The 25,210-nt window shown below is 41.8% G+C and overlaps 1 protein-coding gene across 1 annotated transcript in view; it reads right to left on the bottom strand.

The window, feature by feature from the left end:
• The window catches only part of otog (otogelin), a 72,555-nt gene that overhangs the window by 19,580 nt on the left and 27,765 nt on the right, over positions 1 to 25,210 (bottom strand). Inside the window, exons 21-41 of the mRNA XM_061734694.1 lie at positions 24,784 to 24,827; positions 24,494 to 24,659; positions 16,031 to 16,138; positions 15,230 to 15,368; positions 14,805 to 14,939; positions 13,890 to 14,036; positions 10,031 to 10,150; positions 9,736 to 9,852; positions 8,350 to 8,506; positions 7,720 to 7,746; positions 7,115 to 7,291; positions 6,582 to 6,860; positions 4,296 to 4,413; positions 3,673 to 3,752; positions 2,719 to 2,897; positions 2,473 to 2,620; positions 2,264 to 2,334; positions 2,021 to 2,182; positions 1,731 to 1,801; positions 1,330 to 1,643; positions 247 to 1,097 (exon numbers count right to left, since the gene is read on the bottom strand). Coding sequence (XP_061590678.1) covers positions 247 to 1,097; positions 1,330 to 1,643; positions 1,731 to 1,801; positions 2,021 to 2,182; positions 2,264 to 2,334; positions 2,473 to 2,620; positions 2,719 to 2,897; positions 3,673 to 3,752; positions 4,296 to 4,413; positions 6,582 to 6,860; positions 7,115 to 7,291; positions 7,720 to 7,746; positions 8,350 to 8,506; positions 9,736 to 9,852; positions 10,031 to 10,150; positions 13,890 to 14,036; positions 14,805 to 14,939; positions 15,230 to 15,368; positions 16,031 to 16,138; positions 24,494 to 24,659; positions 24,784 to 24,827 — 3,610 coding nt within the window. The remainder of the gene's footprint in view (positions 1 to 246; positions 1,098 to 1,329; positions 1,644 to 1,730; positions 1,802 to 2,020; positions 2,183 to 2,263; positions 2,335 to 2,472; positions 2,621 to 2,718; positions 2,898 to 3,672; positions 3,753 to 4,295; positions 4,414 to 6,581; positions 6,861 to 7,114; positions 7,292 to 7,719; positions 7,747 to 8,349; positions 8,507 to 9,735; positions 9,853 to 10,030; positions 10,151 to 13,889; positions 14,037 to 14,804; positions 14,940 to 15,229; positions 15,369 to 16,030; positions 16,139 to 24,493; positions 24,660 to 24,783; positions 24,828 to 25,210) is intronic.

Below are 25,210 nucleotides of genomic sequence, written 5' to 3'. Positions count from 1 at the left end.
ACTGAAAATAGTAACTTATTTTGAAGTAGCTCTGTTGCAAACATTAACATTTTACTGCAAACATACCGTCTTCCCACTTAAAACTGCTTTGATTCCCATCGTTTTGGGTCTCTAATGGAAGTTTACATTCCTAACGAAAGCTTACACTCCTAATGAAAGTTTACACTCATTACCAACTTATAATAAATATGGGTTGTTTTAACTCCAGAATTTCTTTTAATGAAGCTGAATAATAAGTGAACCCACAGTGCAGATCCTGGTAGGTGACGCAGTCAGAGACGCCGTGTGCTCCTTCTTGGAGCTGGTTGTTGTGGCTGGTTGTGAAGGCGTGGTTGCAGCTGCGCTGGTGAGACTGACTCTGTCTGACACGGTCGTTTGGACCGTGGTGACAGCAGGAACCGGAGCACCAGGCCTCTGGGTGGAGATTGTTCCGTCATGTCGTGGTGTCACAGGTTTGGAGGTTGTTGGTGATACTTCGGGCTCCTTGGTACTTATGATCCTCTCAGATGAGGTTGACTCTCTGGTGGTTGCCGTAGAAACAGATACAGATCCTGTGGTGGTGGTTGCTAGTGTACGAATGGGCACTGGAGCTGTGGTGGTAGTCAGGCGGTGACCTGTTTCAGCTGATGTTGCGATGGTCTCCCTGGATGTAGTGGTCGTGCTCCAGCTCGGCGCTACTGGTGGTGGTCCTAGAGTGGTTGACCTGGTTGTCACCGTTGAGGGCCTCATTGCTATGGTAACCCTTGCAGTGACCGGCCTGTAGGTTGACCTGTCTGCTGATGTGATTCTGGGTGTGACCCTTGTTGTCACAGGAACTCTGAGTGTAGTTCTGAGAGTGGTTGTCCGCGTGAGGCTGGTAGAGGTTGTGGTGGATGTAGCTGATGATGCAGGCACCGTCTGGGTGGTGGTTTTGTCCACAACTGTAGCTGCACTCGTAGCTGCTGCAGAGATGGTTGTATTGAGCTTGGGTAATAACGGGGGTAGTAAAGTTGTAGCTTCCGTTGACACCTGCGCTCTGTCTGTTGCTGGATGTGTCGTTGGCCTAGTAGGCTGAGTGATGACAGGTCTACCCGTGGTGACTGTAACAGCAGGTGGCGCTGTTGTGGGAACAGTGGTAAGGAGAGTCTCAGGGGTGCCAGGCACAGGTGGAGGGGTACCCAGTTTCCTCGTTGTGGTAGCCTCATGCTCTAGAGTTGAAATTTCCATCGTTGTAGTTTGGGTGGTGGTGGCATTTGCAGCGGTCGATGTCGCAGAGGTGAGAATTGGTTTGGATGTGACTGGAGAGTAAGGGAGTTTGGTAGTTTTAGTGGAAGTGACCACATGGATGACCTCCGATGCTGATGCGGTCTCCAAAGTGGGTCTGTAGAAAGGGGTGGAGGAAGTCTCTCCATGGGGTGGACGCCACGGCCCAGAGGTCCAGTCTGTAGAGGCAGGACGGGTGGAGCTGTCTCGTGTCGGGAAGAGTGGTACAGTAGTGGTTTCTGTAGATGGCACTGATGGTAAAGTCATTTCTGTAGTGAATGAAGAATCTGTAGGCATGGCGGATGTTTCCAGAACAGCTAGAGGGCGTGAAGTTTTTGCACTGGTGGTGGTTCTCTCTGTTACTGGAACACCTGGAGACCAGGACAGTCTTTCGGTATAAACTGTGGAGGTGTACAAGGGAGAAGTAGTGGTATCTGCAGTCTTTGAAGATGGATGTGCAGCTGTTGCTGTAGAAACTACAGGGGTACTAGATGCAGGGGATTCGGCCGTAGTGACTGTCTTTGTTGATGTTCCCCAGTCTGTAGTGGCTGCCGTGAAGCTAGATGGGGCAGGAGTAAGGGGTGCAACATGGGTGATGCTTGTCGTAGGTAACTCGGAAACAGATGTAGAAGTTGACGGTGAAATCCTTCCTGTAGTAAGAAGTGGTGAAGTCGCCTCTGGTGTTGTTTTACTGGTGGTGAAAGATGGAACTGGTGCGACTGATTCTGTGGTTCTTTCTGAGGGTTCGCTTGGCAAAGATGTAGTCCCTGCGTCAAACGAAGGTGGAGTCGACAGAGCTGAAGCTGTTGTAGGGCTCGTGCTTGGTAAACCAGGCAAGATGAGAGTCGGTGTTGTAGTTTTTTCCTCCATGGTTGCAGTTTTTCTGCTGGTACTTGTGATAGCTGGACTGGAAGTGGTAGTCGCCTCTGTAACTGCAGCACTTTCAGAGACCATAACAGGAGGTGAATCTGAAGATGAAGCAGCTGCTACTGGACGACTAGTAGTATCTTCCTTTAGATGCACATGAGCAGAAGTGCTGACTGGGGCTGGCCCCGCAGCAGAGGTCGTGGCCCGGGATGAAGTGGTGGATGGCTGAAGGGTTGAGGGGGATGTGGGGAAAAGTGGCTGCAGCAAGTCAGTAGTTTTGGTGGAAGAAGTGAGCCAAGACAAAACCGTGAACGCAAAGGGGGTGCTGCTCGTCCTGGAAGTGCTGGGGCTAAATGAGCTAACTGAAGCTGCTAGTGGCCCAGTTGTCCTCGTTGTTGGCCCTGTTAAGGTGGTAGGAGGGGCTTCTGTCACCCTGACAGTAAACAGTGGCTCCACCACCTCTGGTCGAACAGCAGGAGGCGCTGTTGCGGTAGTTGGAAGCTCTGCTGTTCTGGAAAGTTCAGGAGTAGAAGAAGGAATGACGGTGTCAGGTCGGGTCGGCTCATCGGGGGGCGGTGGCGCCTTGGTCAAAATGCTTTCTGGGCTCACAGAAGAAGAAGAGACCGTGACTTTAGCCGTGGGATCTGTGTGAGGAGGCGTGAAGGATGCAGTGGTGAAGACGGTGGCGTTGGGAAGAGCGGTGGAGGTGGCAGCACTGGTGGTGGCTGCAGAAGTGACTCCTGCAGCTGCTGGCGTTGCAGGCAGGGCAGCAGCTGGGACCTTCATACCTGAAATCAGCCAATAAAAAGTGTCTCAGAGACAGAGATTTGCTCATACTCGGGTTTTAAAAAACCCGAATATGACCCCTGGGTTACTCCTTTTTAAAACCCGAATATTCGGTCATGTAAACGCCAAATGGAATATTCCCATCAAACGGAACATAAATTTGTTTTCTGCGCATGCTCTGTTCACAAGGAATCTTGGTCTTTTGAGTCCAGGACATACTTCTAAACCACGCCACACTTTTGGAGTGAGGAGGAGACTAATCACTTCATAAATTTAATGAAGGATATGAACTTTTTGGCATTTGTAGACGGTAGAAAGTACCGGGATAGCGAGATTTACAAGAAGGTGAGCGAAAAGTTGCGCAAAGCAGCATTTGTTTTGAATTTGGATACAGGAAGAAGAAGCGGAAATGACGGTAATTGCGTCATCACGTTCTCCGCGCGTCGCTGGTTTGATCCAGATATCCCAAATGATTAATGTATACAGGGACAACCCTGTTAGCTCACGCATGTAAACAGAATATTCCGAATGTTTCAGTAACCGGAATATTAGCAATAACCCGAATTTTGACTGCATGTAAACATAGTCACAGTTGTAGTTGTCCCTTGATATCAGTGTTTAGTACAAGTAAAAAAAGTTAAAAGTAAACACAGAAGATGTTGATTTGTGTTAAATTCCATCACTTAGCGTTGACAGTTGTAAAGGTAAATCTTCCAAGTGAAAAAATGAAGTTCCATATTAATATATTACACCACATATTAATCAAGAAGTACTTACAGTCTTCAACATAGACGCACCGACGGGTGACTTCATCCAACACCATGTGTGGCGGACAGACAGGAAGACAACCCTCAACTCTGTACAGAAAACAATGTACAACTAATGTTATCAATAAAACTTAAAGTCTGAAGCGTTTCTATTTTTTTGCAATGTTTGGAAAACATGGATATTATATTATCGGTTTATTTATTCAAAACTGTCTGTCGGGTTGATTGTGAGCGTTCATGGCTGTAACAGTCAGTTGATCCGTGTGGATCTGTGAAGGAGCAGAAACCTGCTCTGGTTTTACTCCTCACCTACGAACAGCTCCTCCCCATGACCCTGAACAGGGTGGAGCAGGTGTAACAATAGATGGATTCAAGAATCAAGATTCATTTAATTTATTTAACAAAACGGACATGATATAGCAAAAATTACACAGCTCATGAAATAAAGTTTTATAAAAGAAGGAAAGTATTAAGTCTTGTTGTGGATCAGTAGGCTCCTGTGATGAGTCTGGAGTCTACACCTGATCGAAACCAGACGGGTGGGACTTTTTGTGGATGTGTTTTGAATGAATTTGCTGTATGTTGTTTCTGCTTGACTTCTGCACTTGTGTCGAAACTTGAGGAAAGTCTTACTGTGGTATGGTGACGCAGGCCTCGGCTGACGGGTCGCTGCAGGTCTTAAAACAGGGGCTGACGCAGGAGTCGTACCGCCACTGACACCGGGGACCCGGCAGGTTGTCCGGACCAGGGCCTGGTCAAAAAGACACAACACTTCATTTTCTTACTTTAAGATCGAATTTAAAACACAGTTGGATTTATCTACAAAAAATATAATTATTCTTACTGTGAAAGAATCTAGCCTAGAAATCGAAACCCAGTCGCTTCTTACCTGCCACTCACCACCTTTTCCACCAGTACAGAACATACCAAACCAATCAAACGGTGGATTCATATAGTTATACATATATCAGCATTTCAGATGTCTTTTGTTGAACTCTCACAACAAATCAAATTTAGAGAGACTGTACTAACTCTTTATACTGAAGAGGGAAATAATTGGCATGTCTGACCTTTGTTATATAATCATGAACGACCTATTAGGATTCAAATCTGAAATATAAGCACATGTGATGTGAAAAAAAATATCCATCTCACCATAGAAATTAATTAAAGTAGAATCAGTTATTTAGATCTGCCGAAGTGCTATGTTCTAAAAAAGACACGATAAAAGTTTTCTACATGATCTTTTCTAGCTTTCTGAAAGGTTCACTGAGGTAAATTAAAGGAACTTTGAAGATGATTCATTTTGTTAGCAGTACAATAACATGCTGAGTTTTATACAATGGACCTAATTTACAGCAAGTGGTTGCAACAGGCTCTTAAATGTCATATCCCATGATCTTAAATTAAATATCAACTTAGAATTACATTTTAAATCTCTCAAACCCACTAATAAATGTTAAACAAAAGAAAAAAAAACTGAAAACGCAGAGTCCATCAGAGAGTCTCCTAATACTGACGACAGCGATCCACAAACGTCTCATCGTTCACTTAAGTGATGAACTTGTGTTCGGACCTCTTCTCTTGCTCTGAACGTGTTTGGCATTCACTGCTGTCAGCACGACATTCAATCTGCTCCTGGCTGCTATGTGTTTTCCATTAAGTAAAACAAATGCTGGTGTATTTTTAGCACAAGTGATTAGTCTGACTCTCCGGTGAGAGCAGCATTCAGGCAGAAGAAACACTAGTATAGATGACAGGATGCCTTTAACGGACCATCTCTGACCTTTATCAGGTACGAAAAAAACAACTGGAGGCTTTACTTAGGTCTGAAGTCACTGACAACTCAGAAAGTCCAAAACAAAAATTTGACACTTTTACTTGGTGGTTGTTTAGTTTTAAAAATGATTTCAGTAAGGGGTCCAGTTTTGCTGAGTACCGTGGTATTGATTACCCAGCCTCCCCATGTTTATCTGCATCAATCATCTCTATTCAACTTAAAATAATGCTGCGTTCCCTGGACCTCGACAGTTGGAAAGCTAAAACTAAGAAAGTATCTATCAATGCTCTAATTGTACTTCTATTATTTTGTTTATTAATGTCTGTTCAGGATCACAGGGAGTCAGTGTTGGCTGTCATTGGTCAGTGGTGGGGTACACGCTTGACAGGCTGATAGAGACCAATGAGAGACACAACCATGCACGTCCCCACTCACCTGCGCTGTGTTTGATTCAGAATAACCAATCAGGACGTGTTTGGACCGTGGTAAAAAGCCAGAAAAAAGCAACAGAAGAAAGGCTGAACGTTGCCAACATTGTCTTATAAAAACTTGCTCAATACACGTTAGAGTAAACCAACGTTTATCGAGTAGATTCGTGACAGAGGGGAGGGAATTTTGATTGGCATATTACCAACTAGTTTTTACATCAGCATTCCTAACTGTGGTGCAGTGATTTAACAATCTGGGACGGTTCAACACATGACTCTGGATGAGACTGTGTCTAAAAGGGGGATCAGTGCACTCCGGCTGAAAAAAAAACTGCCAAATGGGAGGCCAAAGTTGCAGGAAAGAGCTATAATAAGACACTCCTCGCAGAGCAAGGAAGGGAAAGGAAAATGTGTCAGTACAAGTCGGACCACTTCTTGGAAAGCATTTGTTCACCATGCAACTGGCGCTCTACATGAACATGATTTGAGCTGGTTCGCTCTTCTCTCCTGTACTGAGCACCAACCTCTATGCAAAGCAGACAAAAAGGCCTTATGGAGCGCTACGCAAATGAAAACTGATCTTGAACTGGAATAGGCTCCCTGTGCCTTTGAACTGAAGAAGCAAGTAAAGCTGATGGACGGTTGGGCTCATAGAGGTGTGTCGGTGCTCGTGACACAAGTGTTGTGTGAAGTGTGTCGGGTGCTGCTGACCTGAGAGCCTGAACAGCGTCGCCTTCCGGAAAATGTCAGCGTGTCTATATTTGAGCAGGTGGAGGCGGGACTGCTTGGCGTAAAGGAAGAAGCCAGGTTTTGCGTGCGACTCCAGCGAGTCGTAACCAGCGATCCAGGTGTTCCTGTGCATGACGAAGGTGGCTCCATCCCAGAATGCCTCACTCTCCTCCCACTTGGCCAGCCTCACCTGGCCGTTGGGCAAGGCATGCAGGAAATAGTTCGGTCTGTCGGCTGCCTCAAAGGACACTCGGGATGTGTCTGCGCGGGAGAAAAGGAAACAGGTCACGAGTCGGGTACGAGGTGGAAGGAGCAGAAGAGAACGGGCCGCTGAGATGTTTTTAAAAAGAACGAAGAAACAATATTAACTGGATGTTGCTCCTTGATTTAGACTAATGGATGATTAGTCGGCTGCTCAGATACATGATGCCAATAACTAAGAATGCTGAGAGAGATAACAGACAAGAGGAGGGAATCTCTCTCTCTCTATGAATGTTTTAACAGAATCAACTCACCGTGAGGTCGAGCCCTGCTGAGGCCTGGCGTCATCATGAACAGTGAGAGGACATCCGGCGCTGCGCTGGCGCTGATGTTGGCGCGCTGCACCAACAAAAACCCACCAGACCTGTTGACCGCCAGCAGACTCGTCCGATCCCTGAACGTGAACAGTCTGAAAGGACCTTTACCCAGAACTGCAGACAGAAAGCAAAGTTTGTACGGCGCTGAAGTTACAACAAATCCCATACCGTATCTGACCTCAGAGATGACACAGAGATGGGGGGGGTTCTATACTACAATTATTTTAAAGTTTCTTAGTAGAGGGCAGTAATTTATCTGAGTGTTGAATCCAATGATCAACAGAATGTCTAAATGAAACCGACCACATGAGCAGAGGTAACAAAAACAATCAAAAGGAGCAGTTCTGCAATAATTCTCTGGTATTTTGACCACAGCAGGAATAAAACCTCTGGAGATTGTGTCAACTAAAGAAAAGATTACTGAATAATTGAAGAATAGTGATTACAACAGGGACACAGATATATGTATGTAAATATTTAAACTGCGTTACAAATACAGTTTGTAAGGGGTAGATAGGTGAGCGTGTGACGAAGCTGGTTACCTTTGTTGTAGAATTCACAATCATACGCTGCAGAGAGAAGAAGACTCTTATCAGTAACAGGACTTGTAGATGGTGGTAATATAACAAAAAGCATCACATACTGTATGGATAACACATCATCATCAGGAAGTCCTACTTTTTAAAATGTTTCCAGACTGCAACAGATTTGTTAATATTCCACAGCAAAGATTGTGTAATATACGACTAGTTTTCTGTTTCATACTTTTCAACGCCTGCATGATGCCTCTTACACCTACTGTGCGTAATCGATATGTGACATAACGTCAGAGTCTCATCAATAAATTGTCTATATGAAAGACAACAACAATACAACACACACAACAGTTGAAACAACTCTTTTATTTCATAAAAAGGGAGCAGTACATTGTGATTTGTTGCTAAATAAGCCACTGTAGCTCCCTTGCAGACTAATCAGACTTCCCTGACAGCTACACTAATGATCCAAACCCGGATAATCAGATGATCATTGATGGATAAAATTCAGGGATTCAGTCGCAATCCATAAAACACAAAAGCCAATACAACAAGTTCTTGCAACTTCGTTTACACAGATATAGCTCCCCTTTAGAGAGTGAGATAAACAGAAATGAAGGCAGGTTTTTCACTTACGACAGAGAGACGGGGAGCGCCAGTCGACAGGAACGCCCTCGTGGCAGCAGCGCTGCGCGTACGCTGCCACGCTGGTGCAGAAACACTCACAGTCGCCTCCACGACTGCAGGCACACGTGTCTGCAAGGCAGTTCATGTAGAACCAGGTAACATCCACCTGGGAGCAAAGAAAAGACACTTCTTGAAATTTATTTGATACATAAAACTTGTTATTTTTTTAAATTTCACCAAATTCAGCAAGTCAACGCTGGTCCCAAATGGTCAAAGTGGGCGATGCCCATCACAAAGTATCATGATGTTGAGCTTTTTGTTTTCTGCCTACCTCTGAACATTTCCCACTCCTATAAAAATGTATTAACCAGCAGTGCTGTTACTGCTGGTTACTGTTACTTGTTCAATTTCACCAGAAACACCAGAAAACCACATGAAAACTTCAGTGTGGTGAAATAATACGACATCAAAGCTACCAGCAGCAGATGCCCAAATCAGATACGTTCAAGTAACAGTCTTAAGAACGCTCAGCAAGAAAAGCAGCATCTGGGTGTGAATAAACTGACATGGGAGCTTTACACCGGGAGAAAAAGAGAAAAACTGACCTAGAGGCAGCGAATGATGCAAACACGGCTGCTGAAAACAAAGCTGTCTGCGCCAGAGACCAAATCAAACCTCCTTTTATGCAGTTATCTATTAAGTCATTCAGTCACTTGTCAACATTCACTTTGCCTACATTTTTGTCTCTTGCATAGGTGTTTTCTGAAACCCACTTGTGTTTTTGTTCACGCTTTTTGATCAGTTTTTGTCCAGATGTCTGCAGCAGGAATGTTGACTCCCAGTTTCATGCGTGTCAACAACGATCCAGCATTCCCTGCCATCTCAGTTTCCCTCTCAAAATCATCAATCACCCCGTTCCTGTTTGTGGTGTCAGAGTGTTTATATTCACAGGTATAACGGCAGCTAATGCAGCTGTGTAAGGGATCACGGTTACCAGCATGTTTTATAGTTTATCTTAGATTAGATTCGATTAGATTAGATTGTCCTTTATTCATCCATCAGTGGGGAAATTTGCTTAGAGCAGCAGCAGTACACGCAACACACACATGCAGCGAAAAAAAGACATTGTTTGTACTTTCAAAGATGTGGGAATGTGATCTCTGAGATAAGCCTTTAGCATCATGATATCCCTGATTTATATGCTGTATGATACTCACAATCATTGAACGTCTTAACTCATACTCATACATTGCAGTTATAAGAAATAACATTTAAATGAGTCTGTAGTACGGAGAAGAAACAAAACATGGAATATGTGTTTTGTGAATCCACATTTCTGAGAAATCACTGTATCCCACACAAAGCTCGGGACTGAGGCCTGTTGTTGTTACTCACCACTGGGTGGCAGGTCTGGAAGACCTCGCTGAGCAGGACGCCACACTGACGCTTCGCAAAAGGCTCTCTGAGAGGACTGAGCGTGCAAGGGTGTCTGATGTCCGGACTGTTCACACACTAAATAAAAATAAAAAAGAGGGACCAATTCAAACAGAGTACGAAGAGTTAGAGGTTCTCTGCCACCACTTTTTCCTTCTTTTATCTACCTTTATTTTGCTTCTTTAAATGAGAAACTACAATTTCAAGGAGGCTGTGAAAACATAACTGATGATTAATCAGTTGACATTTTACTCACCTCTGTTGCCGTCCAGCTGTTTCCGAACTCCTGTGGCGTTGGAGAGTCGATGTTGTCAGGTGTTCGCATCTCGTTCACTGTCTTCAGGTCAAAGTTCCCACACAGGCCACTCAGCTTCCCCTGAACACCAAATCATCAAAGCTCTCATTAGCCTGGTGGTTACTCGTATCCTCAACGCCCTTAATGAACGCTTCTGATAATAATCCCTGTTCATACTGTGACAAAAACACACCTCAGTCTCTGTTTCTGCTCTTTAACCCATAAGGACCCATACATCATTACAGTGGCAGGGAAACAATGCAAACCTCTTAGCATTAACAGTTTTCCCCAATCATTTGCCATAAAATGTGATCTGATATTCATCTAATTCACAATAACGCACAAATACAATGTGCTTCAGCTGATAACATGCAAAATGTTATGATTTCCTTCATCTTTTTTTTAATCATGCACTCATTGAACATTCACAGTCAATCCACAGAATAATTACTTCAACAAAATATAATTGGATTTCAGGTGATGATGAAACGGTCTAGAGATGTGGTTTGGAGCAACTCACAGATTTAAAAAGACACACGAACAAAAACTAAACTAAACACTGAAACACTCAAACTAATTGATCTGTGTGTTCTTCTTTACTCAGTCTGCCCAAAAGTGACAGTTAAAGGCAACTGGAGAGACAGATAAAACTGACAAGCAAGTAGAACAGGATTACATCTGTTTTTATGAATAAACCATATGCAAGTCAATGAACAGCCAGGGTGTCCATGGCAACAAGAAGAAGAAGACGTTGGTGCTCTCCAGTAATAAATAAATAAATTAAAACATTTTTAAAATAATTGTTTTAAAAATAAGATGGTATGCATAAAGACATCCGCCAATGACTATTTTGGTGACTCAAAGTGTTTATGTTTTATGAACTGATGACCTAAAAATGACCCCATTCACTCCCCCTTGTCATGGACATCAAATGTTTGAGACAGAAAGGTCTTTCGAACCAGCTCGTAAATATGTTTAGTTGGACATTTTAATATGGGAGTCAATGGAGACTGACCCGTATTCACAGCCAGCTTCAGTGGCCAGTCGAGGAAATGCAACTCATTTTAGTTTAAACCGGAAGTTAGAGTTGGTCCTTGGTCAGGACTGCAGGCCCGTCTGTCCATTGGTTCTGGACAAGTCTTCTTGTTAGAACAGAAGTTTGAAATTGGGTTTCTGAATCTGACTCTATATGATGTCATAAATAAAGAAATGTGTAATTGTTAATTGATGAAACTGATATAGAGAAGCTCTAAAAACGTATCTTCTTTTTTTCGTTGCAAAACCAGATTGTTTGACACTGAGCCAACAAGCACTCGTGCATCGTAAATCAAATGGTTTTAACTGGCAACACACACCAGTTCAGCTCTATCATTCTGTGTCACACTTGACATACCATTTTAGTTGATCAGATCATTGATTTCTTTTGTAAGATTTGAAAAAAGTCACATGTATGAACTGTCAAGCTCAATTTTTAATGAAACATCCGTAATGAATCCTAAATATGGTAACAATGAAAAATCTGACCAGTGAGATAAAAACTCAACAACTTAACGAGAAAACTTGGAGTCAAAGCTTTTTGTTAGAACAGAAGTTTGAAATTGGGTTTCTGAATCTGACTCTATATGATATCATAAATGAAGAAGTTTTTAATTGTTAACTGATGAAATTGATGTACAGAAGCTGTGAAAACTTGTTTAATCTTTTTTTTTGTTGCAAAACCAGATGTTGCCTAGCAACAGGTGTGAGGTCACAATAGTAGTTTTAGAACCTATGACGCAACAAAGACCAAGTCCCCCAGTATTCCATTCCAGAGAGCTCAGCATTACACACGTGAACAGACAACCTGGACACTTGTGCTGAACATTTGAGAGAAGATCATTGAATAGTTGGAAGAAATATAAAAGCAACAAACTTCCATGATAAGAAGAAACTGCAGGAACTCCAACGTAACGCTGGACAGAAACAATCTGTCCCAGTTACAGACGGACACTGCTGTAGTTTCCACTCGAGGCGAGAGAAACTCCACCGACATGCAGGGGGTGCAAAAACATCACCGGTACCAGCTGCTTGCCCACAAGCGTGGATTCTCAAATTCATTGGATGATGAATTTGATGAGGAATTATCCTTGAAACCAGTGGACACTGAAACGTTTCAGAAAGGTCACACAGACAGCGCTGTGACTCAAGCACTGGAGACAAAAGGAAGTGACGAGTGTTTCATTACTGCAGACTGTTGTGGACTCCCATATTCACGTTGTTACGGAGACGCCTCCGGTCTGTGGGCACTGCGGAAACGTCACAAGTATGAGCTGCTCGCCCGCTACAGAGGGATCTCTGATCTAATAAACCAGAAGGAAGATGGCTCCAAGACTAAAGGTGACACCAGGTCTTGTCAGTTTGATGCCACAGAGGATTCACTGGTAAATATGTTCAGCAAGATGGTCTTTAATGTTTTACAACAAAGAAAGACACGCTCCATCTCCAGCAAGGATTCCTCAGGACTGTGGGCTCTTCGTAAAAAACGCCGGTACAAGCTGCTTGCTCACTACAGAGGAATCTCTGAATCCAGCAACAGAGAAAAAGAGCAGAAACAGAAAGAAAGCAGTACCACTGATGAGCCATTAAGGAAGCTCATAATTCACCGCTGTGGCAATAACCAAAGCTCGTTACCACAGAAGCATCCTTCTGGTTTGTGGGAACTGCGCGCATCTCGCTGGGAACAGAAATACGACAAGATGGCGCGTGGCAGCAATAGCATCACCACAACTAAAGACAAAGAACAGGACAACCACAGCCCTGCAGATGAAATGATGAATGTGAAGAAGAAGACATTCATTGTCCGCCATCAAGAAAACACAAGTGAGCTTTCACGATCTGGGCCACAAGGGAAGAGGCGATGGACAAGACCTGCCACCTCTGGGGAATCCTGGAGGGACAGGAGGGGGAGAACTCACCCCCCTCACAGAAACCAGGGCTCATTCCCCCCCAGGTTTTCCTCTGGTCTGAGGGAGCAGCGTGGACCTCGCTCCAGGATCAACTGTGAGCACGTGGGACAAACCAACGATCGTCTGGCCACTTTCAGACAGAACAACCTGGTGATTGTGGCACAGAATAGATCCCATGTCCCCCAGAACATAAACAGGGGGTCAAACCACCACAAAGACTTCTCCCAGACACAGACTAGGAAGACATGGCCCAGATATCCGGCCCAGACCGGACACAACGGATGGGACTATGGAGGTGCTGCTCAGCGTAGACGGCCACGTAAAAACTCCTACCAACCCACTTCTGGAGCAGAGAATCCCACTCCACGATCCCAAAGCAACGTTTGGTGTCGTTTGGGGCCACGGATACGTGAACAATAAAAGAATCAGGCCAAGGAAGGGAGGACGACTTCATCCCAAACATCAGAGACGTTAACTTGAAAAGAACATTTTGCTAAATAAAAAAGCATTTGTATTTGTTCTTTTCACTTTTTTGTACGCTTTTTTATTATGCATGTTTGAAATAAAAATCTTCAAATCAAATTCAAATCAAATGAGCCATGTGTCCGATGATTACTACCCTCTATGAAGAGAAGAGTGAATTCAGGGTTGAAAACAGGACTTTTATGTTGTATCTCTGTTGTATTTTGACCAAAGCATTTCAATAACATTTCAGTTTGACCTCAAAAAGGTCCTATTGTGTTTCCTTTAACTTCCTTTAGCTTCCTTTAACTTTTTTTTTTCTGCAGAGAAGAAGAGCAAAAGCAGTCTTGATATTGTGAAGCTTAATGTAACACCGGAACACTTAAGATTGCTGTTCACAAACAGCATCCTACCTGCCAGCGGGGCCCAACCTGGACGTGGACGGTGGTTTTGCGATCCCAGAGGACGGTGACGTCTTCCTCTGGGAAATGAATCACTGTGAAGTATCCAGCCGGCCAGACCAACATCTGCTGCCTCCTGTCAATCACACTGGACGGGTTCTATACAGGAGGGAGAGGCTTGATTCAACAAAAATATTCCCAAATGTCAAAGTCAGAGGAAAGAAAATTCAGAGATTAGGATGAAAATATTAGAGAATAGTTCTCATTGGCAATTTAAAATACTGAGAACTACATTATAGGATAATTTATTGCACTACAGTTGAACTGAAATCAGGGCTACATCATGCAGGGAAGATTTTATCTCCACTCAGCTTCATATCCTGCTGCAGCTGCTGGACCTCAGAAGTGGCTTGTGTATAATTGTAGCACTGATCTAAAAGAAGACACATCCTGCATGAAAGAGGCCCGCTGTGCGCTAGCTTGGCCTCGCTGGCTTCCCCAACATCAGAAGAGCTGGCTGATGCATCGCCGGGTGCACGAGATGGAGCGGGTGACCGCATGGAAACTCTTTCTAAGGCTCGTCAATATATTACCGGTAATCACCCGATTTACGTTTCTTGCAATTCCACAGTTTAGTAGCCAGTTGCTCCAACAATGCACCATCTTTTACGGTTCCTGTAATAATGTGGTTGGCTCTGATGCCGAAGACCCTGCAGGCCCCTCTTCTCAGCTAAGGGGTAGTCAGTTTTGAAGACCCTCATGTCTCCCTTAAAGTGGCTTCCAATAGATCATTTCCCAGGTGAATCAAAGCTGCAGGGATATTTTGATTGTTCTTGTAGTGAAAAAAGACAAAAGTCTTCATATTGTTCATATTCCCAGCATCCCCTCTCTAACAAACCTTTACAATAGATTAAAAGACAGTCTTACTGGCTTCCCGGTGTCATCGTCAAACGCTACGAAGGATCTTCCAATGCTGATCAGAATTGATTTCCTGCAGATGACCCCACCTTCAAAACAGTCCACGTTCTCAGCCGTGATGCTGAGCATCACATCAGCGCTGCTCTGTGGAGAAAACAGTCTCAGTAACTGCTAATGTCATCATACCGAGAAAAAAAAGAGTTTACTAAAACAGTGAGCTAAAACCTTTTATTCTATTTTCTTTTCAAAGCAGCTATTAATTGGATATCTTAATCACTCTATAAGGACTCTCGGGTTAAAGGTTATAACAGTAATATTTGTGTTTTATTATAAAAATCTGCTCCATTAATTAGATTTTGTACTGAATAAATGATCAAAATAAGGGACATGATTGATTAATAAAAATACCACAGTGCTGATTCTCTTCTCAGTACCTTTACTAGATAGACTTTGCACGCGCCAACGTAGTCAAACAGCAGCCCATCGAAGGTCCTGTAGTGGCGATCACCGTAAGCCGTGCACATGGATGGACATGCACGAAACACACACTGGAACGTCCCGTGCTGGCAAACACTACAAAAACGGCAAAGCTTCAGTGATCAGCATCAACTTGTTCCCACTTAGCACGAGGTCATTTTTTACGTCTAATGGACCCCTTTTGTGCGAGGCCTCGGGCTTACTGCGGGAAAAAAGGTGCCAGTAAATCGTCAAAGGCTAAATCACTGCTCATTGCGCCATTAGGCTGTCATCTACATCGTCTTGCCTGGCTTGAAGGAGTAATGGAAGGATGGGAGAATGACTGAGATCGCTGGGAGAGTGTTTCCTTTCAGCAGCGATGAACGGTCTGAAGCAGAGGGAATCAAAGACTCGTACAAGGGAGCGCTCTGTTTTCAAGGCCTTTTTTCTGTGCTGTGATAACAGAGAATTATGGATATCAGGTGGCAACTCTCGCCACTCTGACAACCTCAGGACTCTCTGCTTTCAGGCTAAATATCACTTTGGAAGTCAAAATTAGCGATGTCGTTGGAGATCTGTCTTCAATCTTACACGCTCTGCTCTCGCCAATAATCTGTTTTTGTCAGATTACCGATGATGGCAATGCGAATTAGTCATGAAAAATGTTTGAAGACCTCCAGAAGCAAAGACGGACAGCTGAAATGTGATTATGTGGAAAGAGTAGACGTGTTATTGTAATAAATACTTTTTCTGTAAAAATTGAATCCGTGTGAACGTACCACTGGTAGCAGGAGGAGGAAACTCTGTCGCCGGGGAAATATTCTTTTCCTTTCCAAAGGCAGGGGCAGGCTGCAGGTTCGAAGCATTCGTCTCCATGTTTCAGCAGACTGAAATAACATTTTAAAAAAGATAAATTGCTTTATTTAGTGGAAATGGAGCTTGACTGATGTGATTTGGGAGCAAAATATTCTTAGAACATCATTTCACAAGTCACTCATTCTCATGAAGCTGCGAAAGCATCTTTGGTTCACAGGGTGAAATATAAGTGTCTGATATCTGATATTGTTTAGTTTATTCTTGTCAGCAGGCATGTGTCCATGTGAATGAAGCTTGAAAACAGAGTTTACATGTGCAGTTGGAGAGATGCGGTGAAAGCATCAAGTCATAATCTTTGGTTACTCAAGCATAGAAAGTTACTCAAGATTAGTAAAAGATGGAAATTTAGGTTAAAATTTGCTTTTTTATTAGAAATAACCCTTTTCTGTTTTTTCTGATAACATCTCAAGGATATACCCAGATGTTTTTACTAGATGTTTTGACACAATTTTACAGTCATCAATGTAAAACTGAAACAGACTGAAAACTGAGGTGCGAATGAAATGACCGAAATATTGGTCAAAATACATAAATATATAATACAGATGGTACAACTACCCCTTTTAAATGTTTTTACCACAACTGGTTTTAGGGGTGGAGTCAACTCAACTTTGCCCTGCCTCCTTTTTAAAGCTGTGCCTCTATTCACATCGGTCGTACAGCTTTGTGCTACTCACTTGAGAAACAACAAATGCAGCATATTCTGACGCTGGGTGGAGGAAATGATGAAGCAGCTAGATATCTCTACTCTGACCTCAGTTTGTGATGTCACAGGATGGTACAAATCTGGGGGGCTACAGTAACTCACTGATAGACTTTCAGTGCGAGGGGTTGTGTCAAGTTTGAGTTTACGCTTTGTGAGTCACCTGAGAAAAAAAAATGCTTGAATGCAGAGAAAAGTGTACTCAGTAAATCCTCTTTAGAAAGCAGGAATCAGAGAAGGTTTAACCTTTGTTTGTCCTAATAATGAACATAAACAGCTTGAAAGACACTTAAAGGATGGACACCACTCCAATGCTTAAGCTTCACCTCCTCATCGGTTTTCATGAAATTCTGTATCATAATATTTATGTAATTTCATTAACTACATATAAATGATATATTATATTGTCATAAAATGAGTCAAATAACTTTGATCCTTTGTTGACAGATACAAAAAAAAAGTGAAAGTCTAAATACTTCAAAATTACAAATGACTTTTTCTGCTTTTTAATCCAATTTGGACAAACGGACATCTGGGACCAGACGTCCGTTTGAAGATCTAAACACCAGAGGAAGTCAGAGGAGCAACACACCTGGATGACTTGCTGAGTACTATGAGGGGACAATAGAACTGCATCACTCCGATTCAGAGCTTTGGCGGTAATTATTCAACAACTGTTGGCTAAAAGCATGTTATCAAGTTCTAACATAATCATCATTTGCAGGTCCTGTGTTCATCTCTGCCCCAGATACGGTCCTGAGCCAGCAGAACTACAGAGGCAAAGCCAAAGTGGGCCGGCCTCCAGAACCGAAAGATGACCAGGAAATGAGACAGAGGCAATATCAGGGGTGGGCGACTGCGGATGAAAAGCTGTAACGCTCGTTAGCTACATGAGAAAACCAGACAATAAGGATTCTCAGAGAAAGAAAGAGAAACGGTCTTTGTCTGGATCCCTTCGTTTGCTATCCACACTGCAAGGCGAAGCTGATAAGTATCTTGTAATGTCCAGGGTCGGGCTATCCGCTGGCGAGGCTGCAGACAATGAAGTGACATACTGAATGGTCCCGCCACGAATCTAAGGTTCATCTGAGTAGAGTTACAGCGAAGATAAAACTGTGTTAACAGCTTCCTTTATCTGCATGCCAAGCTCCGCTATCGATTACTCTGATCAAAGATCGTAAAAATGTATTCTCCCGACCTGCACAGATAATATGAATAAATCCTGATAAAAACAGCTCTCATTTTAAATTTCACTCCACCAGACGATGCAAAGAAGGGTTGCTGAACGATGTGATGGAAGGGATGTTGTACCAGTTTTTATTGTTTTTATCGATGAGCTCTATTAACGAATCATGTAACAACAAAATCTGGGTGTAAATGCTCCTACTCTTCAAGATGGTGATGTAAAATTGGAAAAACAGCAACAAAATTTAACACAAACAAAATTTCAATAGCAAATGATAGATTTTTTAAATATTTTTTTACTTCAGTTTCAACCAAGTTTTAATAATATACTCCTATTTAGACTTTTGCTCCATATGAAAGACGAATGAAGAATAAACAAATATTTAGAAATTGTCTGAAATCTGTCGACAGGGGAGGCTCTTGTGAGGTTTTAGGCTTTCAAGACCTATCTTTAGAAAAAAGGTCCCTCTGATTATTTGTCTCCATCTTAATCAGATTCACACAAGTCTGCACGACACAAAATATGAGATCATCAACCTCAGATAAAGCCGGGTCTAAACTCAATTCATTTCACCTGAAGTCAATTAAAAATGCTTTATTGATTCCCAAACTGAATTTAATGACATGAAGCCGCGTTCTCAGACTCTCACTCATAATCCTAAAAAATTTTATTTTATTTTATTTTTCCAAGTGCTTTGCTTCAAATCTAAAGAGGCAAATGCTTATGCATTTGTTTTGTGATTCCAGAGCTGAAATACCAAAGAAAACAGATTTTGTTTTTTCGAATTCACGAATGAGTGTTTTTTTAATTTCACATTTAGTAAAAGTTGCAATTCTGCTTAACATGACTACAAGTTTCATGACTTAAACTTTTACAAAGAAACTTCACAAAATGTTGTGTTTGGCTCCAGATAATTAGCGCAGCTTGTCATGGATGATGTTGTCGTCACGGTTGTATCAGATCTGGGTTGCGTTTCCCAAAATCATCGTTGCTAACTGAATTAGGCACTAACATAGTTGGTACCACGCAGATACGACGCCGTGATGTGTTTTCTACAAACATAGTTCAAATGATGGTAATGAGTTGAGATCACCGTCACGTGACAAGTGTTTCTCATAATCAAAACACTGTTTTTCAGTTGTGGAGGTAGAACAGCTACCTGATAACTAAAGATGTTGTCGGTAACAGGTACTGATCCATCGATGAAGGTTCAATCCGTAGCATTTATATTTATATTTATAAATAAAGATGAGCTTGAAAAAAGCAATAGAGTAACAGAATATCATTGTCACTGATTGCACATGGAAACGTGTAACTCATCTTCTGAAAACCTATTTAAGTCATCAACAGAGGACAAGGAAACACACTTCAAGAACTACAAGGAACTATTGACAAGAGAAAGGTGGGAGAAATCAAAGAAACAAGCTTTTATTATTCAGACTCATGACTTCAGTCTGATGTCACACATAAGTAACTCATCCAGACAACCTTTGAGTCGCCTCCTCGTCACTAAACTAATTAACACAGCCGCTCCATCCATCCTTCAGTGAGACCTCTTTGTGCCCAAATTAGTACCAACCAACAAATGAGTTCACAAATGATCAGGTTTCAGGGAGTTATTAAACACTCATACCACCGACTGGAAGTGAGATTGAGAGATTGTGGGGTTGATGTCATCATAAAGGTCAGTGTGCTGTATGAGGGGAATAGGAACATGTGAATCAGTGCGGTGAGGTCAGCAGGCCTGAGACGGCCGTGAGGCATCAGCACACCTCGCTGACCTTCTCCCCGTGTCAGGACATCACAGAAAAAATACTGCTTTGAGTAAAAATCAGGAAACCTAAACGGGTTCTGTTTTTAGATGGACAGGAAGGTGGTGCGGTGACGGTGGGGCCGTGGAGGGGGGTTTTAATCCAGCTGTCTGCCCCTCACTCGTGAGGTTTTATTTCAAAGAAATTTCAAAGAACAATGCCTCGTTTAGTTATGAGTTGATCATTTTACCTAAACTAAAATAAACATTTTTAAACCCTTAACCCCTGCTGTATCATATCTGACACATTTCTGAGACCTCTGCATTAAAATGACTCAATTTATTCATAAATATCCAAAAAAATAGATATTAGAAAACTGTTAAAAGACAACATTGGGGGTGTTTTCAATTTTAATATACAATAAACACACAAATTAAAAAAAAAGGTATGCATTAAAGGGTGAAACTTAAAAAGAAATATATTATGGGATAGAACATAGGTTCATTGTTGTAGAACCTTGTCTTTCTGAAATAAGGAACATTTCACAGATGCTAACCACTGTAATAGGTTATGAAAGCAGTTCCCATCCAGATGTGCAGAGGAGCTCCACTTTATTAATGTATTTTAAAAAAAAACATTGTTTAAAATCTATGTTTCTCACAGTCAGTCTTAGGGAACTGCATATTTCTACTTCAACAGTTCATGATAACGTTAATGAATTAAAGAATCTGGAAAAAGCAACACAACACATCTGTAAAAGCCAAACATCTGTAATGTTGGAACCACCGTTCATCAATAGCTGATACAACAACGTGTGCATGAGCTTCCTGTGGGACTGTTCAAAAGAAAAAAGGCTCATATTAACCTTGTTCAGAGGTAACACTGATGACTTTGGGCTCGGAGGAATCTGAAAAGGACGGATGCTGTGGTGATGAATCAATATCCTAGATCTTTTTTGGGAAGAAATGGTGCCACGTGCTCCAACCCAACAACAAAAAGAACCGTCCAGCCTGTAATCTGAAGCGAGGTTCTGTGAGGGTACGGGGTCGTATCAGTGCCCTTAGCAAAGATCATTTATGCTTCTGTGGTGAAACGTTAGAGCAACAAACGCAGCCACAACAGGGAACAATTCTGACACTGACATCCATGGGTTTTCCAGCAGGACGAAGCAAAACTCTAATCTGCACACATCACACAGACATGGCTGGATGAAGGGGGTACAGGTACTGAACTGGCCTGCAGTCCTGAGCTGACCCCAACAGAGAATGTGTGGAGAATTTTTGAAACCAAAAATGTGACAACAAGCCCCCAATATTTTTCCCCACCCGCTAGCATACCCATCTAATGAATACACCATGAAGAAAATCTTTGTAAACAGTTCTGGATCTGTAAACTGGAAACAAAGAAAGTAGAGACCCACAAATCATCACAAGCACTGCTCCGACCAATCACTGCCAGGGGGAGGTTTGTCCCGTGCTCACGCGCCATAACTGGGACAGGGTGGAGGCACCTGGACGAGGGGGTGTGGGTCAAAGCTCTTTGTGTTTTGTTTGTTTTTTATTTTAATTTAGAAATTTTAAAATTAAAAAAATTAAAAATTAAATCAACAAACCTGACATCATCCAAACACTGCTTACCCTATCTTTAAATGATGTTTGCTGTTAAAATGAAACAAAGTGACAAATAAAATGCATCATCTCTTGCTGTCATCACTGCCAGGAGAACACGTGTGTAGTGGGAAGGAATGATAACGTTACTGCGTGGTAAAAACATCACATTAGACTCAGCACACGCTTTATCCAAAGCAGCTTACAGCTGGGTTAAAATGTCAAGCCACAGTAAACTGCAGAGCAAGTGAAGCACTCAAGTGTCAGCTACAAAGTCAGACAGATAAAGCATTTGGGATAGTTGGTACTCTTGAAGGAGAAGAGTTTAAATAGCTTCTCAATCATATTGTGTTGTAACTTATGGGGTAAATGGAGAGGCTGAGGTGAAGCTTTAGAGCTCATGTGATTATGGTGAAGAAGCTGGTTCTACTGGGGTCAAACCCAGGACCTGCTGCGGATAAAGCAGATGTGATGACCACTACACTACAGAACCTTAATTCACCTGAACCTTTTTTTTTTAATATGTGGTAAAATTATGCATGCTGAGAAAAAAAAAATCATGAAATAAAAAAAATATAAGTCAATGTAGATTTTAGGGGATTAAAAAATATTGATACAGCAATATATCGCGATACTAAGTCACCCTACTAAAATATAAATTTGTCATATCCTATTATCGATTTATTAGGAAAATCATATTCCACGTTTTTGTGTGTGTAACAATGTACCTTATTTTAGATATTCTGGGTTCAGTCACATTCAGACACATTTGGCTACCAATTTCTGTTCTGTATGTTCTTTATTTTATTTTCCTCATATTTTTAACCTTAGTGTTCAGCGAGTGTCATTTACTGTATAACTTATGCAATATATTTGCAAGGCAGTAGCTGTTTTTTTACTTGATCTATAAAGCACCTATGCAGTTAAATAAAATGGAGCCATTGTTTAAAAGCTAAATTTGATCAGTATCCTCCGGTGTACATGTACTGTACAGCAACTCGTATTTTTTGATATATCACAATGTTACAATAGCTATTGTATCGTGATACATGTATTGGGATATGTATCGTATTGTGAGGGTTTTGCCAATACACACCCCTTGTAGATTTAGTAGCTATTGAGTTTTGGGTTGTATTTCATGCTCATGCCTGAATAAGAAATGCCTTTTAATTTGGACCTCTTTCATGCACAGGTCTTCATCACACAGGGACAGAGGCCGTCTTTGGATTGTACCTTTTATATGGCTGACACTTTGAAAGCCACTTACATCAGAAACAAACTGCTTCAGAGTCGGTGCGTGACTCATACCCTCCAAATTCAGCTGCTTCACCTGTATCATGATCACAGCTGACTAAAAATATCCCAACTCTTTGAAAGGTTTCTTTCACAAACAGAAATGGTTATGTCATAACAACAATGAATGTACAGTATTCATCCTTATTATTTGTCTCTAAAAGTCAATTGTAAACTGAGTGTAAGCACCTAAATGAATAAAACTGCCATTTCTTTTGCTGTAACTGCAGTTTTATGAGTATTTGGATGAACGAACATTAAACAGATTAAATCAGACTAAAACTGCAACTGGTTGACAGATTTAAAGCTGAAAATATATCTGTTACACAGTTTGTGATGATTTATCCCCAACCTGATTGATTCTATTGTTGTCATTTAGCTGATCAGAGACTTACTTGTAAAATGTTAGATCTGGTGTGATGATGGCCAGTGGAGAAAATATGTAATTGTTTTTATTTATTCAGACAGTCTTGCAATTAGTTGTTTCAACCAGCAGAGAGCACTCACAGGCTTGATCTTATTATTTTTTGAATGTATTTTATAAATTATTTATTAATTCATTTGTCGCCACACCTAAAAAAAAAAGCACCTTTAGTATAAGTGAGACGCTGGTTCTCAGGTGCCATCGGTCAGCACTTGGTCAGCATAATCTGTGCAAACGTGTCACTAGATAGGACATGTTTAGCCTAACCCCTGCCTGTGGATATTGTTATCAGGATGACTCTCGGTTGATGTCACAGAATGAAAGCACTTAACCCCGTTATCAGGCTGAGAGCCAGGGAGGATTAGACGGATCAGATGGCTACAATCAACTCCATTATGTCCATCCACATCATCGGCTGCTTTTGAAGACTTTTGTCTCCCACAGATGATCTGAAGTGGCAACTCATGTTAACATAGTTCTCAAAGATTATGTCTCTGCAGCTGAAAACATCAAGACAAATAGCAGAAAATAGCTTGAAATGTATACAAATGTATGCTGAATCCAACCAAATTCAAATTGGCCTGAGTAAGAGGATTAAAACGCCACAATAGGGAGGTTTATTTGACTGCTTTGTATCTTTAAAAATTCCAGAAAAATCCAACAATTCTTTCCAGGCAGGTTTTACCTTGTTCAACACTACAAAAAATGCAAAATACTGATAAAGAGTAATAACGAATCAAATTGCAGGCCATCTGGCTTCAAATTACACACAGTTATCCCAAAGAACCTCCACTGAGCAGGTGGAGCCTGCTCAACCTCCCAAAGAGAGGAACCCAAATATACAACTGCCAGAAATGCCTCAGTTGTTTCCTCTTAAATTTCAGGTCAGGACATGACACAACTTTACTTCCAATAGTCTGCGTGAGAACCCAAGGATCTGTAACAGTAACATAAAGAGATGATATTTCTGTCAGCCTACAGGTGGTGATGCTGAGGTGGTGGTGAAGATGATGTGCTGCTTAAGTAGACAAATGACTTAACGGGTGTCTATGAAAACAAGACGCTGCCAGATTTGTGTGGAGTTGATTATGGTTCCAGACTTTTAAATAAATTAAACATCAGACTCAGCAAAGAAATTTGCAGTGGTGCATCTGCGGTTTTAATTATTGATCATCTTGAATAACTCAAATCACCAGATAGTTAACAGTTTTTCTCATTAATCCAATGCCATCCTGCTTCCAGGTCTAAAAATGCAGTCAATTTAATCACAGATAAACAACATTAATGCATCAAAATAAAATAAAAAAGCAGCAAAATCTCAGTTTAATTAAACGACTATGCGGTTCAGACTCCCGTCCACTGATGCAGCAATGGAAAAGTAAACAAAGTAGCCGTTACTCACCCAGGAGGGCAGGTACATCCTGCCACACAGGGCTCATGTGTTGAGCAGGTGATGTTGAGCAGGTAAGATTCACAGGTTCGTTCACAGGCCACGCCCCTTCCTGGCAGGAGGCCGTCCTCGCCCTCCGAGCAGCTCTGGTACACTTGACCCGCTGGACACAACACGTCTGCAAGAGGTGAGACGTCACAGATTAGAGGGAGAATTTAACAAACAAACAAAAGAAATAAAACAAAAAGTTCAGTGACTTAGTGGGTGGGGTTTAGCATCTACGCCCCCAACAAGTGACTTACCGATGTCTGCAGTTTGAGACACCAGTTTACCAGACAGACAGAGTCTGCAGGAGGATAAAAAGAGACGTTAATATTCTGAGAACATCAACAGATATTAAACCATAAATCTACCATCATATACTGCATGAAATTAATTCAACTAATTCTTGAAAAAAGTATAGCTTTGATGTTATTTTATTGTTATTTTGGGTAGGCAATCATTTCCATCATCTTGGTAATTCAAAATAAAATGTATAGATCATTTATTTACAAGCTTTTATGCTCAAAAAGCCTATTATTGTTCACATATTGTCCATTAATTCTGCACATTTTGGAAAACTGAAAGACATTGAAAATGTTAATAAGCTGACGGACACCTACGCAGTGATCCATGCTGCTTTAAAGCTCACCGATGGTGTCGTGAAGGCGAGGTTTGCTCAGATGCAAG

This window comes from Cololabis saira, chromosome 2 (assembly GCF_033807715.1).
Source record: "Cololabis saira isolate AMF1-May2022 chromosome 2, fColSai1.1, whole genome shotgun sequence".
In the NCBI taxonomy this organism is placed as follows: domain Eukaryota; kingdom Metazoa; phylum Chordata; class Actinopteri; order Beloniformes; family Belonidae; genus Cololabis; species Cololabis saira.
This window is presented reverse-complemented; position numbering and strand designations above follow the sequence as displayed.